This window comes from Trachemys scripta, chromosome 10 (genome assembly GCF_013100865.1).
Source record: "Trachemys scripta elegans isolate TJP31775 chromosome 10, CAS_Tse_1.0, whole genome shotgun sequence".
Classification (NCBI taxonomy): domain Eukaryota; kingdom Metazoa; phylum Chordata; order Testudines; family Emydidae; genus Trachemys; species Trachemys scripta.
In genome coordinates this window covers 59,313,593-59,334,493 of record NC_048307.1, presented here as the reverse complement: position 1 = coordinate 59,334,493, position 20,901 = coordinate 59,313,593, and the positions used below count along the sequence as shown (strand labels likewise).

General features: G+C 42.3%; 1 protein-coding gene across 1 annotated transcript in view; it reads right to left on the bottom strand.

Moving 5' to 3' along the window:
• The window catches only part of ALDH1A2 (aldehyde dehydrogenase 1 family member A2), a 72,426-nt gene that overhangs the window by 16,214 nt on the left and 35,311 nt on the right, over positions 1-20,901 (bottom strand). Inside the window, exons 4-7 of the mRNA XM_034783539.1 lie at positions 20,458-20,587; positions 13,230-13,291; positions 9,909-10,037; positions 9,668-9,781 (exon numbers count right to left, since the gene is read on the bottom strand). Of these exons, the coding sequence (XP_034639430.1) occupies positions 9,668-9,781; positions 9,909-10,037; positions 13,230-13,291; positions 20,458-20,587 (435 nt within the window). The remainder of the gene's footprint in view (positions 1-9,667; positions 9,782-9,908; positions 10,038-13,229; positions 13,292-20,457; positions 20,588-20,901) is intronic.

Sequence of the window (20,901 nt, the reverse complement as noted above, 5' to 3'; positions counted from 1 at the left end):
GGTTGCCAAATGTTATAGATCCAAAGGGGCTGGAGACCATGATCCTAATTTGGAAATGTGTTATCTTTAATATACAGAGGTTGCCAATGTTCCAAGTGTAAGCTTAACAGAGAGTCTCACTTCAGCCTTAACACTGGGAATAAATTCACGCTTATGGGTGGTAGGGCAAAAAGCCGCTTACTATGGGGCCTGCTGCTAGTAAGCACTGGCATTTTGTTCAGCCCGTATGGTGCTCTGTGCACTCATGGCATGAGGGGAGCCTTAAGGAGGGTACTGAGGCTGTGATTATTTATTGAGAAAAGGAGCCTTTTTCATTTCTCTCTTCATCCACAGTGAGAGTTACCAAGGGATAAGTGATAGATTTCCAGTCCCTGTAGTCTTTTACTTCATGCTCCCTGTGGTGTCTCTTAGCTATATCTGTGAACTTCCAACAGGCAATGCAGCGTAGCGAGGGAACTTTGGAAACGAGGACTCCCCCACAGATAATGGAGCTGAACTGATTAATCAGCAGGAATGTTGGCACAGAAAACCTCGACTCCCCATCCTTGTTTTGAATAGGCTGCAAGATAGATATCAGGAGTATCCCTGGATAAGTTGTGAAGTACCATAACCCTGTAAACTGCATGGAGGGTGTGGGTAGATGTAATTTGGCTCATCTCAAAGAAAATCTGTTATGTGGGGTGACAGGGAGGGGGGTGGTGGAGAGGGAGGGAAATGGGACACCCAGCTGTACAGGACACCTCTGTTCAAAACAGCTACTTGAATTGCCGTCCCTAAAAGTGTTAAATTATTAAACTGATTGCTGTTTTCTTTGTATTAATTAAATAATTGACAGAAGCACTCAATAGTTGGCTTTGTTTTTTGTTTCTGAATGATCAATCTTTCTCATCGGAAGAGATTCATCTAGTCACATATTAAATAGGAGAGTGCAAACCAGTTTGGGATGAGACCCAAAACTTCATCCAAATTCTTTTCGAGGGTTGGGTTTTGGGTAAGCTATTGCACCCATTATCTTTTATTTTCATGTGCCTCTGTGCTTTCTGATTCCAGACAGAAGTGGAAGTTCCAAAATCATACACAAAAAGCTGTAATTTCTAATCTTACTAAAAGCCCTGGAACTCTCAAAGCCTCTTCCCCCCATCACAAAAACCGAAACAAAGCCCTAGTCCTGTGAGGTTTCCACTCCAGTCCTGAATAGTGCATTTGAATGTTCAGGTGCTTCCCTGACCTGAACCTCCCAATGTTTTGAGGCTGTTTAGTGGTTTAAGAATCAAGTAAGCACTACCTATAATCCTTGGATTCACACAGCAGGGTTAGTTTAGCCCTTTAAACTTCTGAGGTCAAAGAATTCAGTGGGATTTTTGGCAAAACCTTGAAAGCTGAGATGTTGCTTATTTTGTGTGAATTTTGATTCCAGATTGTCTCCAGATCACTCAGTCTAACATTGTTTGACCACATGCGGTACTCTGCTTCTAAAGTGACCTTGAGGACTGTTCCCAGACCAGCAAAGATTAGTGAACTTCACAATCCTGAAGTGGACAAGAGCAGCTTTTGGTATGTATCCTTATTTCACATCTGGAAGAAGGACAACTTCCTAGCTCTCTACCAAATGCAGTAAGGAAAGAAAAAAGAATGGTTTTATTTTGGGTATCCTAGTCATTCAGGAAGCACAAGTTGCCCAGCAGAATGAGTGACAAAAATTATCAAGAGGGCTTAAGCTAAATGATGAATGGATATAATGTATCCTTCCCAAAGCCTCCTTTATTGGACATTTCAGTTGTCTGACTAACTGACAGACTTTTGGAAATGGAACACATAGCCTTTAAGAATTGTATTGTTAGTGGAAGAAAAACCAGGACATAATCCTTCAAGAAGATCCAAAAACAAGGAAAGATTTTATGATACAAGAGAGCTGACACAACTCATTACTCATGCAGTAGGTAGACATGCTGTCTATATCATGCAACATGACATTCATCTCACTTAGGAAATGAAAGGAGAATCCTGCTGAGTAAATTAGAATCAATGGTAATACAGCTGTTAGCTACAAACATTTGTTTGGCATGAATCAATCTTGACTCTCCTGTAGCTTGCTTTGATGGTCTCTCTAGTATCTTGTTGACTAATGATGAGATCATGGTTTGTTAATCTAACTGCATAAAGAAAACACTCTGCCAAGCAAAATGCAGAACGCTTTGTTGGGTTTTATTGAAGTTGTTTATGGACCTTGTGTTTACATAGGCATCCAAACCCATTTATTGAATATTTATTTGGCTTATGCACATAACTGCATGAACATAGAACTGAATCATATCTTTAATCTGAGTTACCCTGTCTGCTTTTTAATGGGGTTTAGCTTGAACAACATGGAAACCAGCCACCTAAAATACATTTCTCGTTGGCCAGTGCTTCAAATGTTTAGCATGCTATCTGTGATTCCTATCATCTTGAGAGCATGTAAAAACTGGATGGAGTTGCAAACCAGTTCAGATTTGGAGGCAACATATTTGTTTTTGAACAGAAGTTATTGATACACATTAAACATTTGCTGAGAAAACTGCTGGGTAATATGTAGCAACATGCAAATTTATATTAAAAGCTTCCCCATTGTCAATACATTTCTAATCTATATTGTATTGTTTTCATCCTTCTATTGACTATATACTTACCAACTACAGTACTATATGTTTTGCTTGATTCATTAGATATTATTATTAGTCCTATATGTCCATACAAGAACTCATGCTTTATATACACATAGACATTGGATTAGTTGTGTTAGTATCTTATGATGATAATACTATTACTAGTTTAGTAAATGTAACATAGAGGGCCTGATTCTCAACCTGGCCTCAACTCCCTCCATTTTTGAACATACAGTGTATTGTGGTTGTAAATATGAAGTTAATGTTTTAGTGCATTCAATAACACAAGCATTTTTGGTGGCTGCAGAATTTGGCTGGCAGCTACAATAACGGCTTTTCTGCCTTTCTGAGCCCTTTCCCCCTCACTATTTAGAGAACCTGTCTTTAAAGAATCAAAAGATCTTAGGAAGAGGAAGAACTACCACTCCGCATTTGAGATATGTGCAAATTGCTGCCCCCTCACAAGAATTTGTGGTGTTGTAAACAATGGCTGCAGCAGTTCATTTTACTATAGGGAAAGAGAAGAGAATTGTGTGATAATGGCTCAGTTAATACATGACCTCATTCCATATGGTGAAAAAAATGTTAAAGGTGCTTTTGGAGCAATCTTCAGTTCTCACTTCTGTCCACCATTAATATTGCATTATCTAGTGTTGACAACCTACAGAAACCTGTAAAGTGATCAAAAATGAAGATATCTCCTGCCCTAAAGAACTAGCAGTCTAAAGGCAAGTACAGGGACACACTGGGAAATCCAGAGCTTGGGATAACTTAGCTTTTTAAAAGATCATTTGATTGTTTGTAACTTTAACATAATCACTCCTTGTGGGCCTCCTGGGAGAACTGTATTTTTAAAAGGGATGTAAATGTGGAGAAGGTAGTGAGATGGTGAGGAAATCAGACAGAGGGTGGCATAGGAAAAATGGAGATGGTTATGGGAAACAAACAGGGCAACTGGGGTGAAATCCTGGACCAACTGAAGTCAATGGCAAAGATCCCACTGGCTTCAACAGGGCAAGAATTTCACCCTGGACTGGCACCAATGGTCGGGCAGAGAGGGTGAGGGAAATATGACAGGAAACCAAACCCATGAGGTAGGTGGCAAGAGCGGAGTCACAAAGAGCTGTGAAAGCGAGGAGGAGACCTGTAAACTCAAAGTAGTGGGAGCCCCTGAGGGAATACAAATAGGTGGTGACATGGTCAGCTCAATTGGTGAGGAAGGTCCCATTTGGCAGCTAACGTTTGACCAACAGGGTGTGGGAGAAATAGGGTGTCAATGGGGTCAGAGAGGAGAAGATTGCAGTAATTGAGAAGGGACACAATCGGGGTCTGATTCATTAAAAAGCACCTAACAGAAACAACCAACCTTGTTAAAAATCTTTCCATCAAGCAAGCTGTTGAAGAGTATAAACCAGTGCAAGTAGAGAAGCCAAAAGTGCTGTTGAAACCTAAAGGGACCATGGCAAAATGTTCCAAATCTGGACCTTGTGCTCAGTATGATTTTTTTTTCCTTCAGTGCATTGGTTCTCAAAGTGTGGTTCATAAACCACCAATGGTCTGGAGAACTTTTCCTAATGAACCATTGAGAACCACGAATTGGGGGATTAGGAGAGGAGGTGATCCATGGAGGTATGTTTGCCTTGCAAAGTGGTGTGCGGGATGAAAGAGGTGAAGGACCACTGTTTTGTGCATGAGATGAGCCATGAAGGAAAGGGAATGGGGGAAGGGAATAGTGATAGTATCAGGGAAAACATTATTAATGGGATGGGAAGACGAAAGGGAAGCATAGGCATAGTTTGACTTTATATTTGGGGTGGGGGCAGCTCCAGTCAGGCCAATGGGGCCATGCATGGGGGAGGCAAATTCCATGCCTGCCCAAGGCTTGCAATTTGGGAAGGGGCAAACCCCCCTGGCCTCCCCCAAACTACACCCATGAAGGGAAGATGGACTTTGCACACATGTGATATTTAAAAACAATTCTCAAAGTGCCCAAGAGTCTGAGACAGAAATAGAGAAGAGCTGGAGAGTACAAATTGATCAACAAAACAATCACAAACCTAACACCTGAGCCATCATGAAGTGACTAATTCATATTTTGATTGATTCAAGTGCTATAGCAAGTTCTGAATGGATTCTTCTCCTCTCTAATCTGAATTAAACTCCCTGTTAGGGACAAATGTCCCCCTTTCCACATAAAGGCCTGTGAAAGGCACACTTTCAAAAATGTCTGCCTCATGGTTCGTTGATTCTATGAGGTGAAGCCAGTGGGAATGCAGACCTTCAGAAGGATTGGATGAGGGGCTTGTGGAGGCCAGCTATCTATTGTCTTTTCCACTGTGGCTAGGCATTACTTGCTCCACTGAAGATTATGGAGATGCAGTCAATGCTGCTGAGTACATCATTAATTTATGTGGCAATTTGAAATATAAACTTGAGAATAAAGAACGAGGAGTACTTGTGGCACCTTAGAGACAAACACATTTATTTGGGCATAAGCTTTCGTGGGCTAAAACACACTTCATCGGATGCATGCAGTGGAAAATACAGTAGGAAGTTATATATATATACAGAAAACATGAAAAAATGGGGGTTGCCATACCAACTCTAACAAGACTAATCAGTTAAGGTGGGCTAGTATCAGCAGGAGAAAAAAAACCTTTTGTAGTGATAATCAGGATTGCCCATTTCAAACAGTTGACAAGAAGGTGTGAGTAATAGTAGGGGAAAAATTAGCATGGGGAAATAGTTTTTAGTTTGTGTAATGACCTATCCACTCCCAGTCTTTATTCAAGCCTAATTTAATGATGTCCAGTTTGCAAATTAATTCCAGTTCTGCAGTTTCTCATTGGAGTCTGTTTTTGAAGTTTTTTTGTTGAAGAATTGCGACTTTTAGGTCTGTAATTGAGTGTCCAGGGAGGATGAAGTGTTCTCCAACTGGTTTTTGAATGTTATAATTCTTGAGGTCTGATTTGTGTCCGTTTATTGTTTTGCGTAGAGACTGTCCGGTTTGACCAATGTACATGGCAGAGGGGCATTGCTGGCAAATGATGGCGTATATTACGTTGGTAGATGTGCAGGTGAAAGAGCCCCTGATGGCGTGGCTGATGTAATTAGGTCCTATGATGGTGTCCCTTGAATAGATATGTGGACAGAGTTGGTAATGGGCTTTGTTGCAAGGATAGGTTCCTGGGTTCGTGTTTTTGTTGTGTGGTGTGTGGTTGCTGGTGAGTATTTGCTTCAGGTTGGGGGGCTGTCTGTAAGCGAGGACTGGCCTGTTTCCCAAGATCTGTGAGAGTGAGGGATTGTCTCGTTAGAGTTGATATGGCAATTCCCATTTTTTCATGTTCTCTGATGAAGTGGGTTTCAGCCCACGAAAGCTTACGCCCAAATAAATTTGTTAGTCGCTAAGGTGCCACAAGTACTCCTCGTTCTTTTTGCTGATACAGACTAACACAGCTACCACTCTGAAACTTGAGAATGACATATACAATCACTTCTTTCTAGCTCTGTCCGCTGCTGGCAAGTCAAACCACGCACCCCAACTTGCACAGAGCAGAGCTTGTGTAATATGGCATGCTGGTGGCTTTACAGTGGGAGAAGACATAGCATGTGGCCACCTGACCCATATGTATGCCCCTGACTCCTTTTCCATGTGATTAACTTGGTTTTACTGAGCTAGGGTTGCCAGTTTTGGTTGGATGTATTCCTGGAGGTTTCATCACGTGACATAATCTTTATTTAAATACTAATCTTTAATTCCTGGAGACTCCAGGACAATCCTGAAGGGTTGTCAACCCTATTTTATTCCCCTTCATGCTGTGCTGCAGAAGGGAGTGAGTGGTCAACTGGGGTGGACTGTAAAGTGAGTTTGGCTCAACCAGCAGATTCTGCCAAGTTCTTGGGGGGGGAAGGGGGGAGATAGTCCTCTGGATTCAATGTGCATTCCATTTCTATTATCATGAGTTACATTGTTTACTGAGAGAATAGAAGCCTTTTATCACTCCAGTCAATTGAGATCATATTGGCTTTCTCAGTTTAGGAGAGGGAAATGAGAGATGCAGTTTATAGCCCTGATTGAGGAAAGCATCCCTATTCAAGACATAACTTAAGCATATGCTTAAAGTTAAAGCATGTTCTGACGTGTTGTCTTGAACAGGCATGGATATAAAGTACATGCTTCAGTGCTTCCCTGAAGCGGGGCTTAAATGATTAGAGTTTGAAGTCAAAATATGAGAAAAAAATTGTCATCGTTGTATGGACCTAGACTTGAGCCCTCACAATGGACTCCAGCATGGAGTCATGGTCATGCACTTGGACTCTCTTAGTCTTATTTCTTTTGTTTGTTGAGTTTTTATTATTTATGAATGACCTCTTCCCCCCCCCCCCCTCCTTAAAGGAACGCTGCTGAAAAAGAGACAATAAAACCCAATTAATTCTGATTCTGCAAACACAAGATTTTTTTGCAGGCAGTTGGGGAGCTTAATTAGCTTTTACGGGAAAATATGAATTGTTTACTGTATAAGCAAGAGGTTCTAGTGGTGGAGAATTGAGAAAAACCCATGCTGCAGGCACTTAAACTTGAATAACTTTGCTTTTCTTCTAATAGGTTTTATCATTAACTCGTTAGAGCTAAAATATTAACTGCCTGTGCTAGCACCTGGAAGAGCTGTGGGAATGGAATATTCTGGCTCTGAGTGTATCTGATAGCTGTAGGAAACCAGATCGCTGGAATATACAACTGACCTGCTGTAGATAAGAGTAGACACACAAAATATTTCCATTTTTATTTCATTAAAAAATGTGAAAACAGTTTCTGAGAAGTCTGATGCTCTGTATAACCATTGATATTACAGGACCATGTCTAAAATGTTACAATGTTGACTTGCTGTTACAAGAATTCAGTGTTACAGGAAATCAGAAACAATATGGAACAGTTTACACTAACTCTGCATTAAAATGTTCCATCTGTTCTTGCTTTAGGTTCTTAGAGAATTGCTTTTTCATCTCAGTAATGCTTTTCACTTCCTATTAGTAAGGCTTTTAAAGGTAGGCACTGAGTTAGTATAAAACCCACAGCTTTTGAGTTTTAAACGCCTATTAAAACTAAAGCTGTCTTGAACTACAATAAAAATTTATTTTGGCTACAAAAGACAACTTTGAAACCTAACCCATCTGTATTATTTCTCCTCCAAACAGCGCAACATCCTGTATAATAGAATATTTATCTTAAACACAGACCACGTACCTTTGTGAAAACAATTGTTTCAACTTAATTTATGGGGGGGGGGCAGGGAGAGACAGAGCTCATATTAAGATTTCCAATATTCTATTATGCTAATGTAAATTGCTTACAGAACAGGAGTTGTAATTAAATTATTGCAATTTCTCAAAGTAATCTGAAATTTGATGTTTGTTGCAATTGACTTTGTTACTTTTTGTATATTATAACCTAAATTTTCATAAAAATCCACACACAATTACACATGGTAATTTTCTGCAAGGTAATTGTGTGTGCAAACTAGGCACACAATTGCATACCCATTATACTGACAATTTAGGCCCATACACTGTGGTACCTAACGTTCATTATAGATTGTATTGCACCAAAAAGTATTGGAAGTAATACCTTAGCCTGATCCCGCAGTCATTGCACGCACAAGTTTCCCAGTGACTTCAGTGAGAGTTACGATGCCTGCATATAAGGGCTGCTGGATCAGGTTATAATCTCACACCTAGGAGCGCTGCCAGCTTTTCCGCCACCCTAGGGCGGCGGAAGGTCCCGCCCCAAAATGCCGCCCCCCCCACAGAGGCGGCGGAAGGTCCTGCCGCGGAAATACCGCAGCGGTTGCCACCCCCCAAATCGCAGCAGCCTAGGTGACTGCCTAGGTCGCCTAATGGGTTGCGCCGGCCCAGCTCACACCAAGAGTAAATCTATCTCACTACGGAGTCAGGGGCGGCTCCAGGCACCAGTGCACCAAGTGCGTGCCTGGGGCAGCAAGCCGCAGGGGGTGGCCTGCTGGTCCCTGCGGGGGTGGCAGTCAGGGAGCCTTCGGCGGCATGCCTGTGAGAGGTCTGCCGGTCCTGCAGCTTCGGCAGTGGGTACACTGAGGCCACAGGACTGGCGGACCTCCTGCAGGCATGCTGCAGAATCTGTGTGACCAACGGACCTCCCACAGGCGCACCGCTGAAAGCTGCCTGACTGCCGTGCATGGGGCGGCAAAATACATAGAGCCGCCCCTGTACGGAGCGTAGTCTACCCTTGATGCACACAAAATACCCATTGAGCCTAGTGGGAGTCACATACACATATCAAGGAGGGAACAGACCCTGGAATTGTAGGATCTGTCCATACAATGGTCTGTTAAAGTCTCAATGGAACAGGGCCTGTTCTTAGCACTCTTTAAATATTACCAATCCTGAAACTCCCATTGAGATTCCTCTCCTTCTGGTTTCCTTTTTTCCTCTCTTCAGACTGAGAGATAAGGACCCTTCTCTGGTGGCATCAGCCTGTCGCACCTCTATTATCCCCAACTCCTGAATGATAACAGTGGTCTTTGCACATATTTGAGAGTTAGGCAAAGTCACTGTTCTGATTGGTTCAGCCCCCTTTATGTAGATTAAAACCATTCTCTTCAGAATTAACCTCTTCAATAGCTTCTAGGTCACACAGATTATGGACACCAAAAAGGGACTTGTGCACCCTGTGGCTTATACTACACAATCTATCTACCCGCGTGTCCTAATTCATATCCTCACAAGCCCATAGGAAATCCTAGCAATATTTTTCCACATGTGCTTCTTGTGCCATGGTATTTGGTACAGCTGGTGTTAAGGGGAAACTGACACCTCTGCTTTGGTAGTGTGATAATATGTAGATTTAGCTGGGAAGGACAGACCATTCTGGTGAGGGTATATCCTTTCTGCTGAATGACCCGGAGGAACTCCAGTCAACAGCTTGGCTGCCGTTCCCAAATATTTTCTGGACTGATATCTCACAGTAACATATTTTAGAATACACTTACCTCAGTAGATCCAGTAAAAGCAATTTTATCTATGCCAACATGAGAAGCTATTGCTGCGCCTGCAGTTGGACCAAATCCTGGCAAAATATTGATTACTCCTGGTGGAAAGCCAGCCTAGCAAAACAGAATTAGAGGAAACATGGTTTGTGAAAATTGACCAGGCAAATTAAACTAGACATGCTGTGGTAGTTCCTTAGCTGTAAGGAGAGCCAGAGACATTATTCCTGTCAATTATTCTTACCTCCTTGATGAGGGCTCCCATATAAAGCGCACTGAGTGGTGTTTGCTCTGCTGGTTTAATAACTACTGTATTGCCACAGCACAGAGCTGGGGCAATCTTCCATGCAAACATCAGCAGGGGGAAGTTCCACTGTAGGAAAAAATAAAAGTTGATAGATGAAAAAATATTGCAGTGGTGCTTTGTTTTCAAGATGTCAAGCTGCTACCTCACTGATTTCTCAGGCTTATCCTCAACATAAATCTTTCCCAGCACAAAGCAAGGGTTTTTTTTAATTACCACCATTAAGAAAGAGGCAACAGTGACCTTTCAATTCTTCTTTCTCCTCTACTCAAAGAATTATAACCTCCGCCCCCTATCTTCTCAAAAAGAATTTTGGGTTATACGTCAATTTTTTTAATCAGAGCTTTTAATGTCATTGACTATTTTGCGATTGGCACCTCTTTTTTTTTCCCCCCTCAGGACAAATACCTCCTGGCTCTGTGGTGTTCAGAAAGAACTATTTTGCATCAGTGCCAGAGATTTTTATATTATAGATAGATAGATAAATTTCTAACCCTTGAATGCTTTTTAAGAAATCCATAACATTTCTAGGCAAACCCATACATAATTAACTGATGGGATTATAAGAAATAACTCCCCCCACACCTCTCCCACTATCTCTACAGTATCAGCACTCTATACTGTCTATTTATTTACTGAGGAAGTTTTAACATGTTTACAGCTCATTGCCATGGAAATAGCAGAGACAAAAAGACAGTCAGCTATCTGTGTCAGTTTCATTACAAGTTCTTGTTGAACAATTGGTATGAAACACACAAGAAAAATAGAGACAATAAATTGGTCCAGCCAAATTATCTGCTGGTGTAAATTTGTGCGACTCCATTGACTTCAACTGAAGGATTCCAATTTACCGCAGCAGAAAATTTGGCCCATTATATTTATTTGCTGCACAAAATGGCTACGATTCCATCTGGTAGCAATCATCAAAGGTATCTGGCCTTCTGCATTTGGGCCTGATCCTGCAAACACTTATGCATGTAAGTTACTTTACTCACATGAGCAGTCCCGTTGATTTCATGTGAGTAAAGTTATTCATGGCTGCGTTTGCAGCATTGAACTCATAGCGGTAACTATAATAATCTCATTTGGAAGAAAATAGAAATATCAGTCATGAAGAGTCAGCCACTCGCTAGAAGGTGTGACTGCCTGATGCACATCAGCTGCCACTCTCATAGACCTCTCGCTAGCCCCTGGCAAGCTTGAAAAAATACACAAATGTCTTTCCTTCACCGAACACCCAATTTTTTCCCCCCTCAGTTGTTTATAAACTTTGGAGACAGAGTGATGTTTTAATTCCATCACCAGTATATAAGCCTGGGAGTAGAGACATTGGGCCAACAGTATGCTGACAGCCTGCACTTCTGTCACCTCTTGCAGTAAAGCTCTGAAGAGTTTTATAGTGCAAAATGTGGCAGGGTGAAAATAGGCGTCTCTACTTAGGAACCTTGCAAGGTCTTTCCTCATCCTTCTCCAGGAAGGTTTCGTTATGTAAGACACTAAAAATCAAAATAAATACAGCTTCAACCTACATATCTGCATAAATCATATGTAATGGATTATGTGGAAATGTGTTTGGACTGTGCTGTTAGGGCCTAATTTACAGCTGGATCCTGGCCTAGGACCTATCTACCTACTGGATCTCCTCTCTCCTTGTGTCATGATGCCACAGCTGTGATCAGCAGCGGCACCTGAGCTGGATCCCCCTTCATTTAAAAGAGAGGAGCTCAGCAATAGAGGGTTCTCCATGAGGGGATCTCAGGTCTGGGAGAAGTTTGCACCCCTGGCCCCAAATGGCCCAGGTTTGTTAACCTTCAGGGTATACTGCAGCATTCAAGGCTACAGTGGAGGGTAGGTTTTGATGGGGGTTAGATCTGGAGCAGGGAGGGAAGTTTTGTGTAGTGCTGGCTGTTTAGTTTTATTTTTGTAATACATTGCAGGGGCCTTGGATAAGATTCCCCTTTTGTACAACTCTAAATAAAGTAAATAAATCCTGCATTCTTCAGGATCTTGGGCACCTCCAGCAAAGTGTTCAGTACCCGCAGCTTCCAGTGACTTAAACAGAACTTGTCAGTTGAGGGCACTGAGCAGCTCCCAGGAAGTGCCCAATGCCTTAGGAATGGGCGTTAAGGTTCTGATCCTGCAAACACCTACGCACATGCTTAACTTTGCACAAGTCTATTGCCACTGAAGTCACTCATTCCACAGAGCTGTTCATGTGACTAGAAGTTAAGAATATGTGTAGGTGTTTGCAGGATGGGGGCTTAGACTATGAGCTCCTTCCCAAGGTGTTCATACAGAGTGCCAGCCACAAGAACCACTCTTACAAAGAAATATAATAATAAATAGTAAGAGAAAAAAGGCCTTGACATTGTTAAAAAGCATCTTTTTTGGGTTTCTCTTTTTTATTGGAATTGCTGCATATTACAAACACACCCTGGCTGCTCAGGGGCTTGCGGTAGACATGAATAAAACAAAAACCAACATCAACAAAAAATTCTTGATTAGTTCCCCAATGCTTTGTAAAGGAAAAGCTTCCGCACCATATTTTAATAGCTGTACATGAGCCTCCCATTGAAATTTCTCCCAGAAACCATTAACCAGTACTTTAGAAAAGAATGCTTGTTCAATGAAGTTCCCATGCAATGTATCACAGGAGTTTGCCGAGGGTGCATACGCGGGGGCGGGGGGAGGAAAGAGTATTAAATTTAATGAAATAATAAGTGTCCTTCTCTCTTGCAACAAATACAATAAACCCTTCATGTTTTTAATAATCTGCACAACGTTAACTGTAACGACGTGTCTTCTGGAGTTTCTTCTTTTCTAAAAGCTTTATAAAAAGACATACCAGGAAAGAACAGAATTAAAATACATAACATTGTCCCAGGAACTTGGAGGAGTCTGTTAAATTGCAGTAAAAACTAACTAAATAAAAAATGACTGCCACGGTAAAGCATCAATTTTCCATAAGTTGTGTGAACATCCATAACCAATGACAGCATATTAACACTGTGTTTTGCTTTGCTTGTTTTAATCATGAGAATTCTATGACTTGAGAACTTAACTCCTAATACCAGAGCTAAAACCCTATTAGCGTGTTCAAATAAGCATTTGCAGAGAGACTGTTAAAGATATGTCAACAATATGAGCTCAGCTTTTTTTCGTAATGGAAAACACACATAGCTGAGGTCCATGTTTTATGTGTCTTTTAAAGAGAGCTAGTTCAAATGAAAATAAATACAAAGCACTAGCAGAGATACTCACAGGGATGATCTGTCCACACACTCCGATGGGTTCATGTCTTGTAAACGTAAAATAATCTCCATCTGAAACAGATGAGAATGGTTAGTCTCAAGAGCAGTTTGACTTGGCAGAACAAAAAAAAGGGGGCGGGGGGAGAGCTTTAAGGATCAGCCTTTGATGGCAGTAAAAGAAATAAAGTAGTCACTGAAATATCTTTTGTGAACCAGCGTGGGAAATCTGGAGCAACCCAATTGTTTGCACCACATGCAAAGGTGACATGCTTGGTTCCTTGGGAAAGAGGACAATCTGTGCACAAAGGGTGTGTCTACACTGCAATTAGACACCTGTGGCTGGCCTATGCCAGTGGACTCAGGCTTGTGGGCTTGGGCTAAGGGGCTGTTCGTTGCAGCGTGAGTTCTGGGACCCTCTCACCTTGCAGGGTCCTACAGCCTGGCTCCAGCCCAAACCCGAATGTCTACACTGCAAATAAACAGCCCCTTAGCCGGAGCTCGAATCAGCTGGCACTGGCACCCGTGGGTTTTTAATTGCAGTGTAGACATACCCACAGAGGTTTTGGCAGTGACCTCAAAGGAAGCCACTTACTTGCCTCCAGGCTGGAAGAAGAGAAGAAAAAAATAATCCTCTGAATCACTGAGGAAGAACTCTGTGTGGTTTGAGAGCTTGTGTCTCTCACCCAACAGAAGTTGGTCCAATAAAAGAGATTACCTCACCCACCTTGTCTCTCTGAATCACTGACAATTACTTTTAGAGCCTTGAAAACCAAGATGGCAAAAAACAAATGTGGTAGGTACCAGGCTTTAAAATGAGACCTATGCCTAGCCTGGAGGTTTCATTTAGTGGGGGGCAGGCTCCTGAGCTAAATCACTACAGTGAAGGGGGTGAAGTGACTCACTTCAAGAAGTAAACAGAAATCTGAAAGCTCCCTGATTTGGGGGTCTGATTTTTCCTCTCTGCCAACCTTTCACATTGCCCTGGTTAGAGCTGTAGGTCTCTGAGCAGGTCTGTGTCTATAGGAACACACACGTATTTACAAATATAGGCATCTGTTTATGCACCAGAATCACCTCAGCTAAATATGGGTAAGACTGGTGAGAAATGTACCTAGGCTCAATCTCAGGGGAAAAGGTGAAAATTAGAGCACGGAATGATTTGGGGAACCTGCAGCAGACTTTGGTCCCATACATCTGGTAACAATAAATGGGCTAATCCAGAAAGTTTCCTGGTTTTAAACACAGGCTTCAGCTTAGCTTTGATTAGAAACAAAATTTTTTAGTTTTACTTGTTTCTGTAAGTCTATTTCATTTTGTGTAGGGGAAACATACCCATAAAGCACTACTGTACATTAATCAGCAGGGATTTGGCTTCAAAGTTTTCAAGAGACCAGAAACTGAATATTAGCTATAAAATAGTTATCAGCAGGCTATGTGCAACAGAGGGAGACAAAAGAGGAAAAGGGTCACAGAGAGAGAGAGCGAGAGAGAGAAAGAAAGATTAATAGAATAAGAGAGAGAGAAACAGAGTGTAACACAGGGGAAGGAAGAAGAAAGATGGTTGATGAATCAGTTTGGTCTGCTTGGCCTAGACAGAAGGAAAAGAACAGGAGGAACTATAGAGACTGGGTTATATTTCAAAATAATCAAAATGCTCTATTTAGAGAATATTTTTAAAAGAATCATAGAAGTGTGAGGTGAAAATACCAGCCTATGCTTGCTAACACCAAGATAAATGGATCCTAGGCAGAAAGCCTCTGACAATATAACAGTAACAGTGCAGTAGCACCATTTGTGTTTTGGCCATCCCTGTATCATCATTATTGCACTACTTCATGGCCCATGAGGTAAAGCTGCAGTGAACCCAAACATGGTTGCAAAGTCATCCAAATCACGGTTAATTCGATTGGACATAAAAGGCCCATTCTTTCCTCACTCAGAGTCTTCTTCACAGTGATACCTCTGATATTTGCAAGGCTTCTGCCAGACTCCAGAATAACTGCCCCTTTTTGACACCTACTTTAAATGTTGGTCATCCACAGACCTCACAATTCTGGTGAAATTATTGGGGATGTTTAATAACATTTCCTTCAGCCATCGCTGCAGATTTCAAATAACCTAGAGGGTGAAGGTGAAGTTGGAAATGCCAACGGTGCATCTGTAGGCTGCCTGGTGCACACCATAAAACAAGTTTTTGCAATGGCAGAATAACTAAGTTTGATTAAGTGAGTCATTTTAACTAAACAATGATAGTTAAAAAGCCTGAATCCTTTGTGCTCAGAAACTACACAGGTAACAATGAAACTTTTAAGTTTTAATATAAACTTATAAAACTCGCAGTAATGAAAACACTGTTACTTTAAGATGGTGTGAAAATGTGCTAATTCTCACTCACTCTCCCCAGTGCTCTCCTAGTAGCTGTCAGCAGGCAGGAGACTACCCGAATGAGGTCTGTATATCTGACACCCACACCGAGGTGACTGAAAGAAGATCCATCTATACCAGGCACAAAGGTCTTGACTTTAATCTCTGCAGCACCTGAACCTTTCTGCAACTGCTTCAGGATTGTGAGCTGTTGTCACTTGAGACAGTTTACTCTGAATCCCCCTGGGAGGGCGAACCGGCTGACCACTAGCTCTGGCTCTAGCTCTTGTCCTGAAGGACAAGCTTCCCACTGGGATCTCTTTAAATCAGCGAAATTAGCCCTGGTGAATTAGCCCTGGTAGACAGGGCTCTGGTATGTTGTAATGCAGCTGTTATTAGACATCTTTGTGCGCATTATTAGCCCATTACTCAGCAGAAAACACATCGAGCTAGGTTTGGTGAGAAAGCAGATCCTAGCACACTCCAGGTGGACAGCTGTGAAATCCAAAAGGATCATCCCTGTTAACCAATTTCATGACTTCTAAAACAATTAATGTGTTGAAAGATACTTTATAAAGTTACCGTGATTGTGACTGTCTTGAGGGAATGACAACAGGATATGCCATTCCACATCTAGGCCACTGATTCAAATCTAGTCCAGATTAGTAGTCAATGGAAGTTGTCACTGCCTGATGTCCTTTGAGAGCTGAAGTAGGCCACCCTCTAGAGGTACATCTACACTACCCGCTGGATCGGCGGGTAGCGATCGATCCCTGATCACTCTCCCGTCGACTGCTGAACTCCAGCAGTGCGAGAGGCGGAAGCAAAGTCGATAGGGGAGCCACGGCCGTCGATCCAGCGCCACGAGGACGCGAAGTAAGTAATTTTAATTTGATCTAAGATACGTTGACATCAGCTACGCTATTACCCCAGTGTAGACCAGGGCTGAGTCTCAGCTGACAAGTGTCTGTATCACGAAGTTCACCACCTCATTCATTATCAATCAACTTTGTAGGCAGTAAGCAAAGAAACTGGAGATCAAATGGGTCTGGTGACTGAGAGCCCAACTGTGCACCCATTTACTCATGCTAGCGAACACCTACATGAGTCATCCCCTTGGTTTCAAATGGGACATCTTGCAGGAGTGCGTGTTCACCAGCAAGAATAAGAATTGCACATAGAGTAAGAAGAAAATGCAGGACCCTTAGAGTTGGTACCTCCAGGTCAGGGTGGAGGCATATGGCAGGACAATGTGTGAAACTTGCATTGTTGCAGTCCATACTGTAGCCATTTGGTAGGTAAGGGACTTCAGCCAGGCTACTCATCTGACACATCTCCTATTTTTTTCTACCAAATCGTTAAGGTAAATGCAGAAAAACAAACTGAATTTGCCTCTTTTTCAAGTTGTATTAAAACAGGTTTATAGAAAAGAGCATATGTTATTTTTTAAAAAATATATCCTCAGCTGGTGTAAATTGGCCTAGCTCACTGACGTTAATAGAGCCACCAGTTCACAGCAACTGAGGATCTGGCCCAAAGATTTTTTTTTAAATTTCCCAATTAGAAAATCACGTTTATATTCAGGGATTTCTGCTTTGGTATTGGAACACCTTCCATAGGGGTATCCAAGCAGATCTCTCACAGGAGTAAAACCATGTCCTGGGTATTTAGTTTTCACATATATGGTAATGTGGCAGGTCTAATATGTAACCATATGGCTCATATAGTGACACATATAAAAATAGGAGACAGAGATGACAGATTCAGCCTTGGAAACATATTGTGTGATAGCCTGGATGTAACTAGAGCAGAATTGGTCCTATAACTTGTGATGTGGCATATACTGTAGCTACAGCTACACTTTGGTCTGTAATAGCTTTATTAATTTAACAGTTTCTAGTCAGGGCCTGATTCTGCTGTCCTTGACATCAACAGTAGGGTTACCATATTTCAACAATCAAAAAAGAGGACACGGGTTGCTGCCCTAGCCCCGCCCCAGCCCCGCCCCCTCCCACTTCCCACCCCCCTCCGAATCCCCCTACCCCCTACCTGCCCTCCCCTCCAACTGCCCCCAGAACCCCACCCCCTATCTAAGTCTCCCTGCTCCCTGTCCCCTGACTGCCCCAACCGCTCTCTACACCCCCTTCTCCCGACAGCCCCCCCAGAACCCCCGACCAATCTAACCCCCCGTTCCCTGTCCCTTGCCTGCCCCCCCCCCCACCAGGCCAAGGGAGAGCTGCGGGCTCCACGTGCAGCCAAACAAATAAGGCGCTGCTCTGCGGGGGAGGAGGGTGCGGGGATGGGGAGGGACTCTGGCTGCTAGAGGCCCCAGTGGCTGCGAGCGGCTTTCAGTCAGGCACAGCCATCCAATCAGCCGCGCCGCACTCTGCATGAGGGGAAGGGGGAAATCCCGGACATTTCTACCGTATTAGAAATCCCCCCCGAACGGCCATTTAAGGCTAAAAAAGCCGGACATGTCCAGGGAAACCCGGACGGATGGTAACCCTAATCAACAGGGTTTTGCAATAGGGAGCAAAGGGCAGGGTGGAGCCCTAACAGTGAGACCAGAACAAATTTGACTCTAACGAACACTCTTCCTTCTTAGCCACCCCTATATCCAGTGCCTTCCTTCCTGTCTCTCCCTGGTCTGCAGTTGTTTTAAAGAAGAAAAACCTTGTCAAAAATAAACATCAAAGGACTGTAGGGTGTCTAATTCACTATCACATTTAACAGACGGGGGTGGGGGAAGAAATTTAATTGGATTTTTTTGTGGTTTTATTGTCATGTCTGATTTCCTTTGACAAGTTGACTGTAACTATGTAAACAGTCATCCCTCGGTAACTCCATCTTTAGGCTGGCATAACTAACTTTACACTGGTGTAACTCTACTGATAGCCATGAGTTTACCAGAGAAACACAGGGGTGAATCAGATTCAGGGAGAAAATCCTTGCTAGCTAAAAAGGGCCAAATTGCACCCTCAGAAATTGCAATTTCACCCATTTGTGTCTGGAAAATCCCACGTTTGCACAAGGATATGGATACCAGTAATTGTGCAGGCCATTGTGGTTTGCATTTAGGGAGGCTTGCTGAAAATGTGGCCTCAGGAACTCAGACCACTTCACTAACAAACTCAGTTTTACAGCTGCTTTCCTGCAGTGCTTTGGTTGTTTGCATTTTTAAGGACTGGAATAAACAGAGTACTTGTTCTCCCGAGTTGGCAATGCCTTTTACCCAGCGACTTAACTTCTGTATTCCTGCTGGGCTCATATGTGAGGAGGAGGCATTCACTGACAAGGGAAGAAGGGATTAGGGAGCAGGAAATTTGCTGAATATATGAATGTATGGTGTGCTCTGCACTATTGCTTGTGTCAATTTTAAGTGAAAGCAGGACACAAAGAATTTGGTGGCAATATTTTCTTTAGTCCTTACAGAAGAGCTTTTACTCAATGTTACAGTGCCATTTCTTTAGTGAAAATACACTGACTCATAGACTTTAAGGCCACAAGGGACTGTCATGGATCATCTAGTCTGACCTACACATTGCAAGCCCCAGAACCTAACCCACCTACTCCTGTCACAGACCCATAGCTTCTGGCTGAGTTACTGATGTCCTCAAATTGTGATTTAAAGTCTTCAGGTTACGAAGATTCAACCATTTACTCTAGTTCAAACCAGCAAGTGACTCATGCCCCATGCTGCAGAAGAAGGTGAAAATTCCCAGGGTCCCCACTAATCTGATTTTGGAGAAAATTCCTTCCCTACTCCACATATGGTGATCAGTTAGATTCTGAGCATGTGAGTGAGACCCACCAGCCAGATACCTGGGAAAGTATTCTCTGTAGTAACTCAGAGCCCTCCCCATCTAATGTCCCATCTCCAACCACTGCAGATATTTGCTAATTGCAGTCGTGGATAGGCCATATTCCATTGCAGGCAATCTCATTGTAGACCATAGATTAGTATGCTTTCAATAGAAAATGGAAAGGGAGTGGGTTGTCAGCTAAAAATGAAAGCTAAGAAAACTCAGCTACATTTTCTTACCTCTTTACTAAAATAGAAGAGCAGAATAACTTCTCCCCACCACCTATGCCCCAGCTTTTCTCCCACACACATTATTAACTACCGATCCCACTGTACATCAGAAGGAAGCAGATACCATAAAAAAAAAGTATCTTGTATTTATGGATGTTTCTCTTTAATGAAATTAGAGACTCTCTCAAAGTATCTGTGAATTTGAATCCAGTTTGAATAACAAGTAAAATGAGTTGGATAGTCACGTCCTGGTACATGCTGGATATTACTAATGCCCATTTTAAACCACACAAATGAGCACAACTAAGGCTACAAATTTGGAAAAGCAGAGGCAATAGGGGTGAAAAGTAAGGAGTAGCTTCAGTGGGAGAGCTACATGAAGGATTATGCACAGAGTTTGCCCAAATTATGCCTATATTTTCAAATGCATCAGGGTGCATAATATCCATCTTGACAATTATATTTATATTTAAATATAGCTATCAAAAGCTATCTGTAGTTTACTTCATGGTACACATTCATAGGGGTCCAAACATTCCTTTGGATATGCATGTGAAGCTTTCCATTGACTTTAATCACAGTAAGTGATCTAGTTATCTAGTCCATCCCAGTGACAGTTTAATATTGTACTCAACAGCATATTATCTAGTGCTTTTTCCAATCTCATTTTAAGTAATCCAATTGTAGGGCTTCCTCCACCTTTTACAAGAGGTTATTCCATAATCTAATAGGTCTCATGGGTGCTCCATTTTGCCCAAGTGTTTGTGTAGATATTTAAATAAAATTCCAAAGAAGAATCATGTTGCAGGTAGAATCTGCTGCTTCTGTGAATTCTACTTACCCACAGGAATGGTCATTCCATGAATCTTGTCTGCCCAACCTGCATAATACCTCAGCGTTTTGATGACTCCCTGAAGATCTACATAGAAAGCCTGCAGAAAGGGTTTGCCACTATTCAGCGATTCCATGGTCTAGAGGACAAGAGCAAAGTAGCACATCAGGCTATGCAGAGTGCAATACTCCAACCACTCACATAATGACACTAGTGACAGACGAGTAGTAATGAGGATCAAACCAGGCTTCCCCCAACATCAGGAACTTCACAATAGCTATTAAGATCCCTTTTTACTGCTACTGTTTTGTTTTTGTGTGTGTGGGGGGGTGGCAATAATACTAGGAACAATGACTTCTCAAGAGTTGCATGGTGAAACTTTTGTTGAATATTTCAACTGATCTGAAACATACAGAATTTTTCTTGAAAAATCCTAGTAATTTTAAAAGTCCC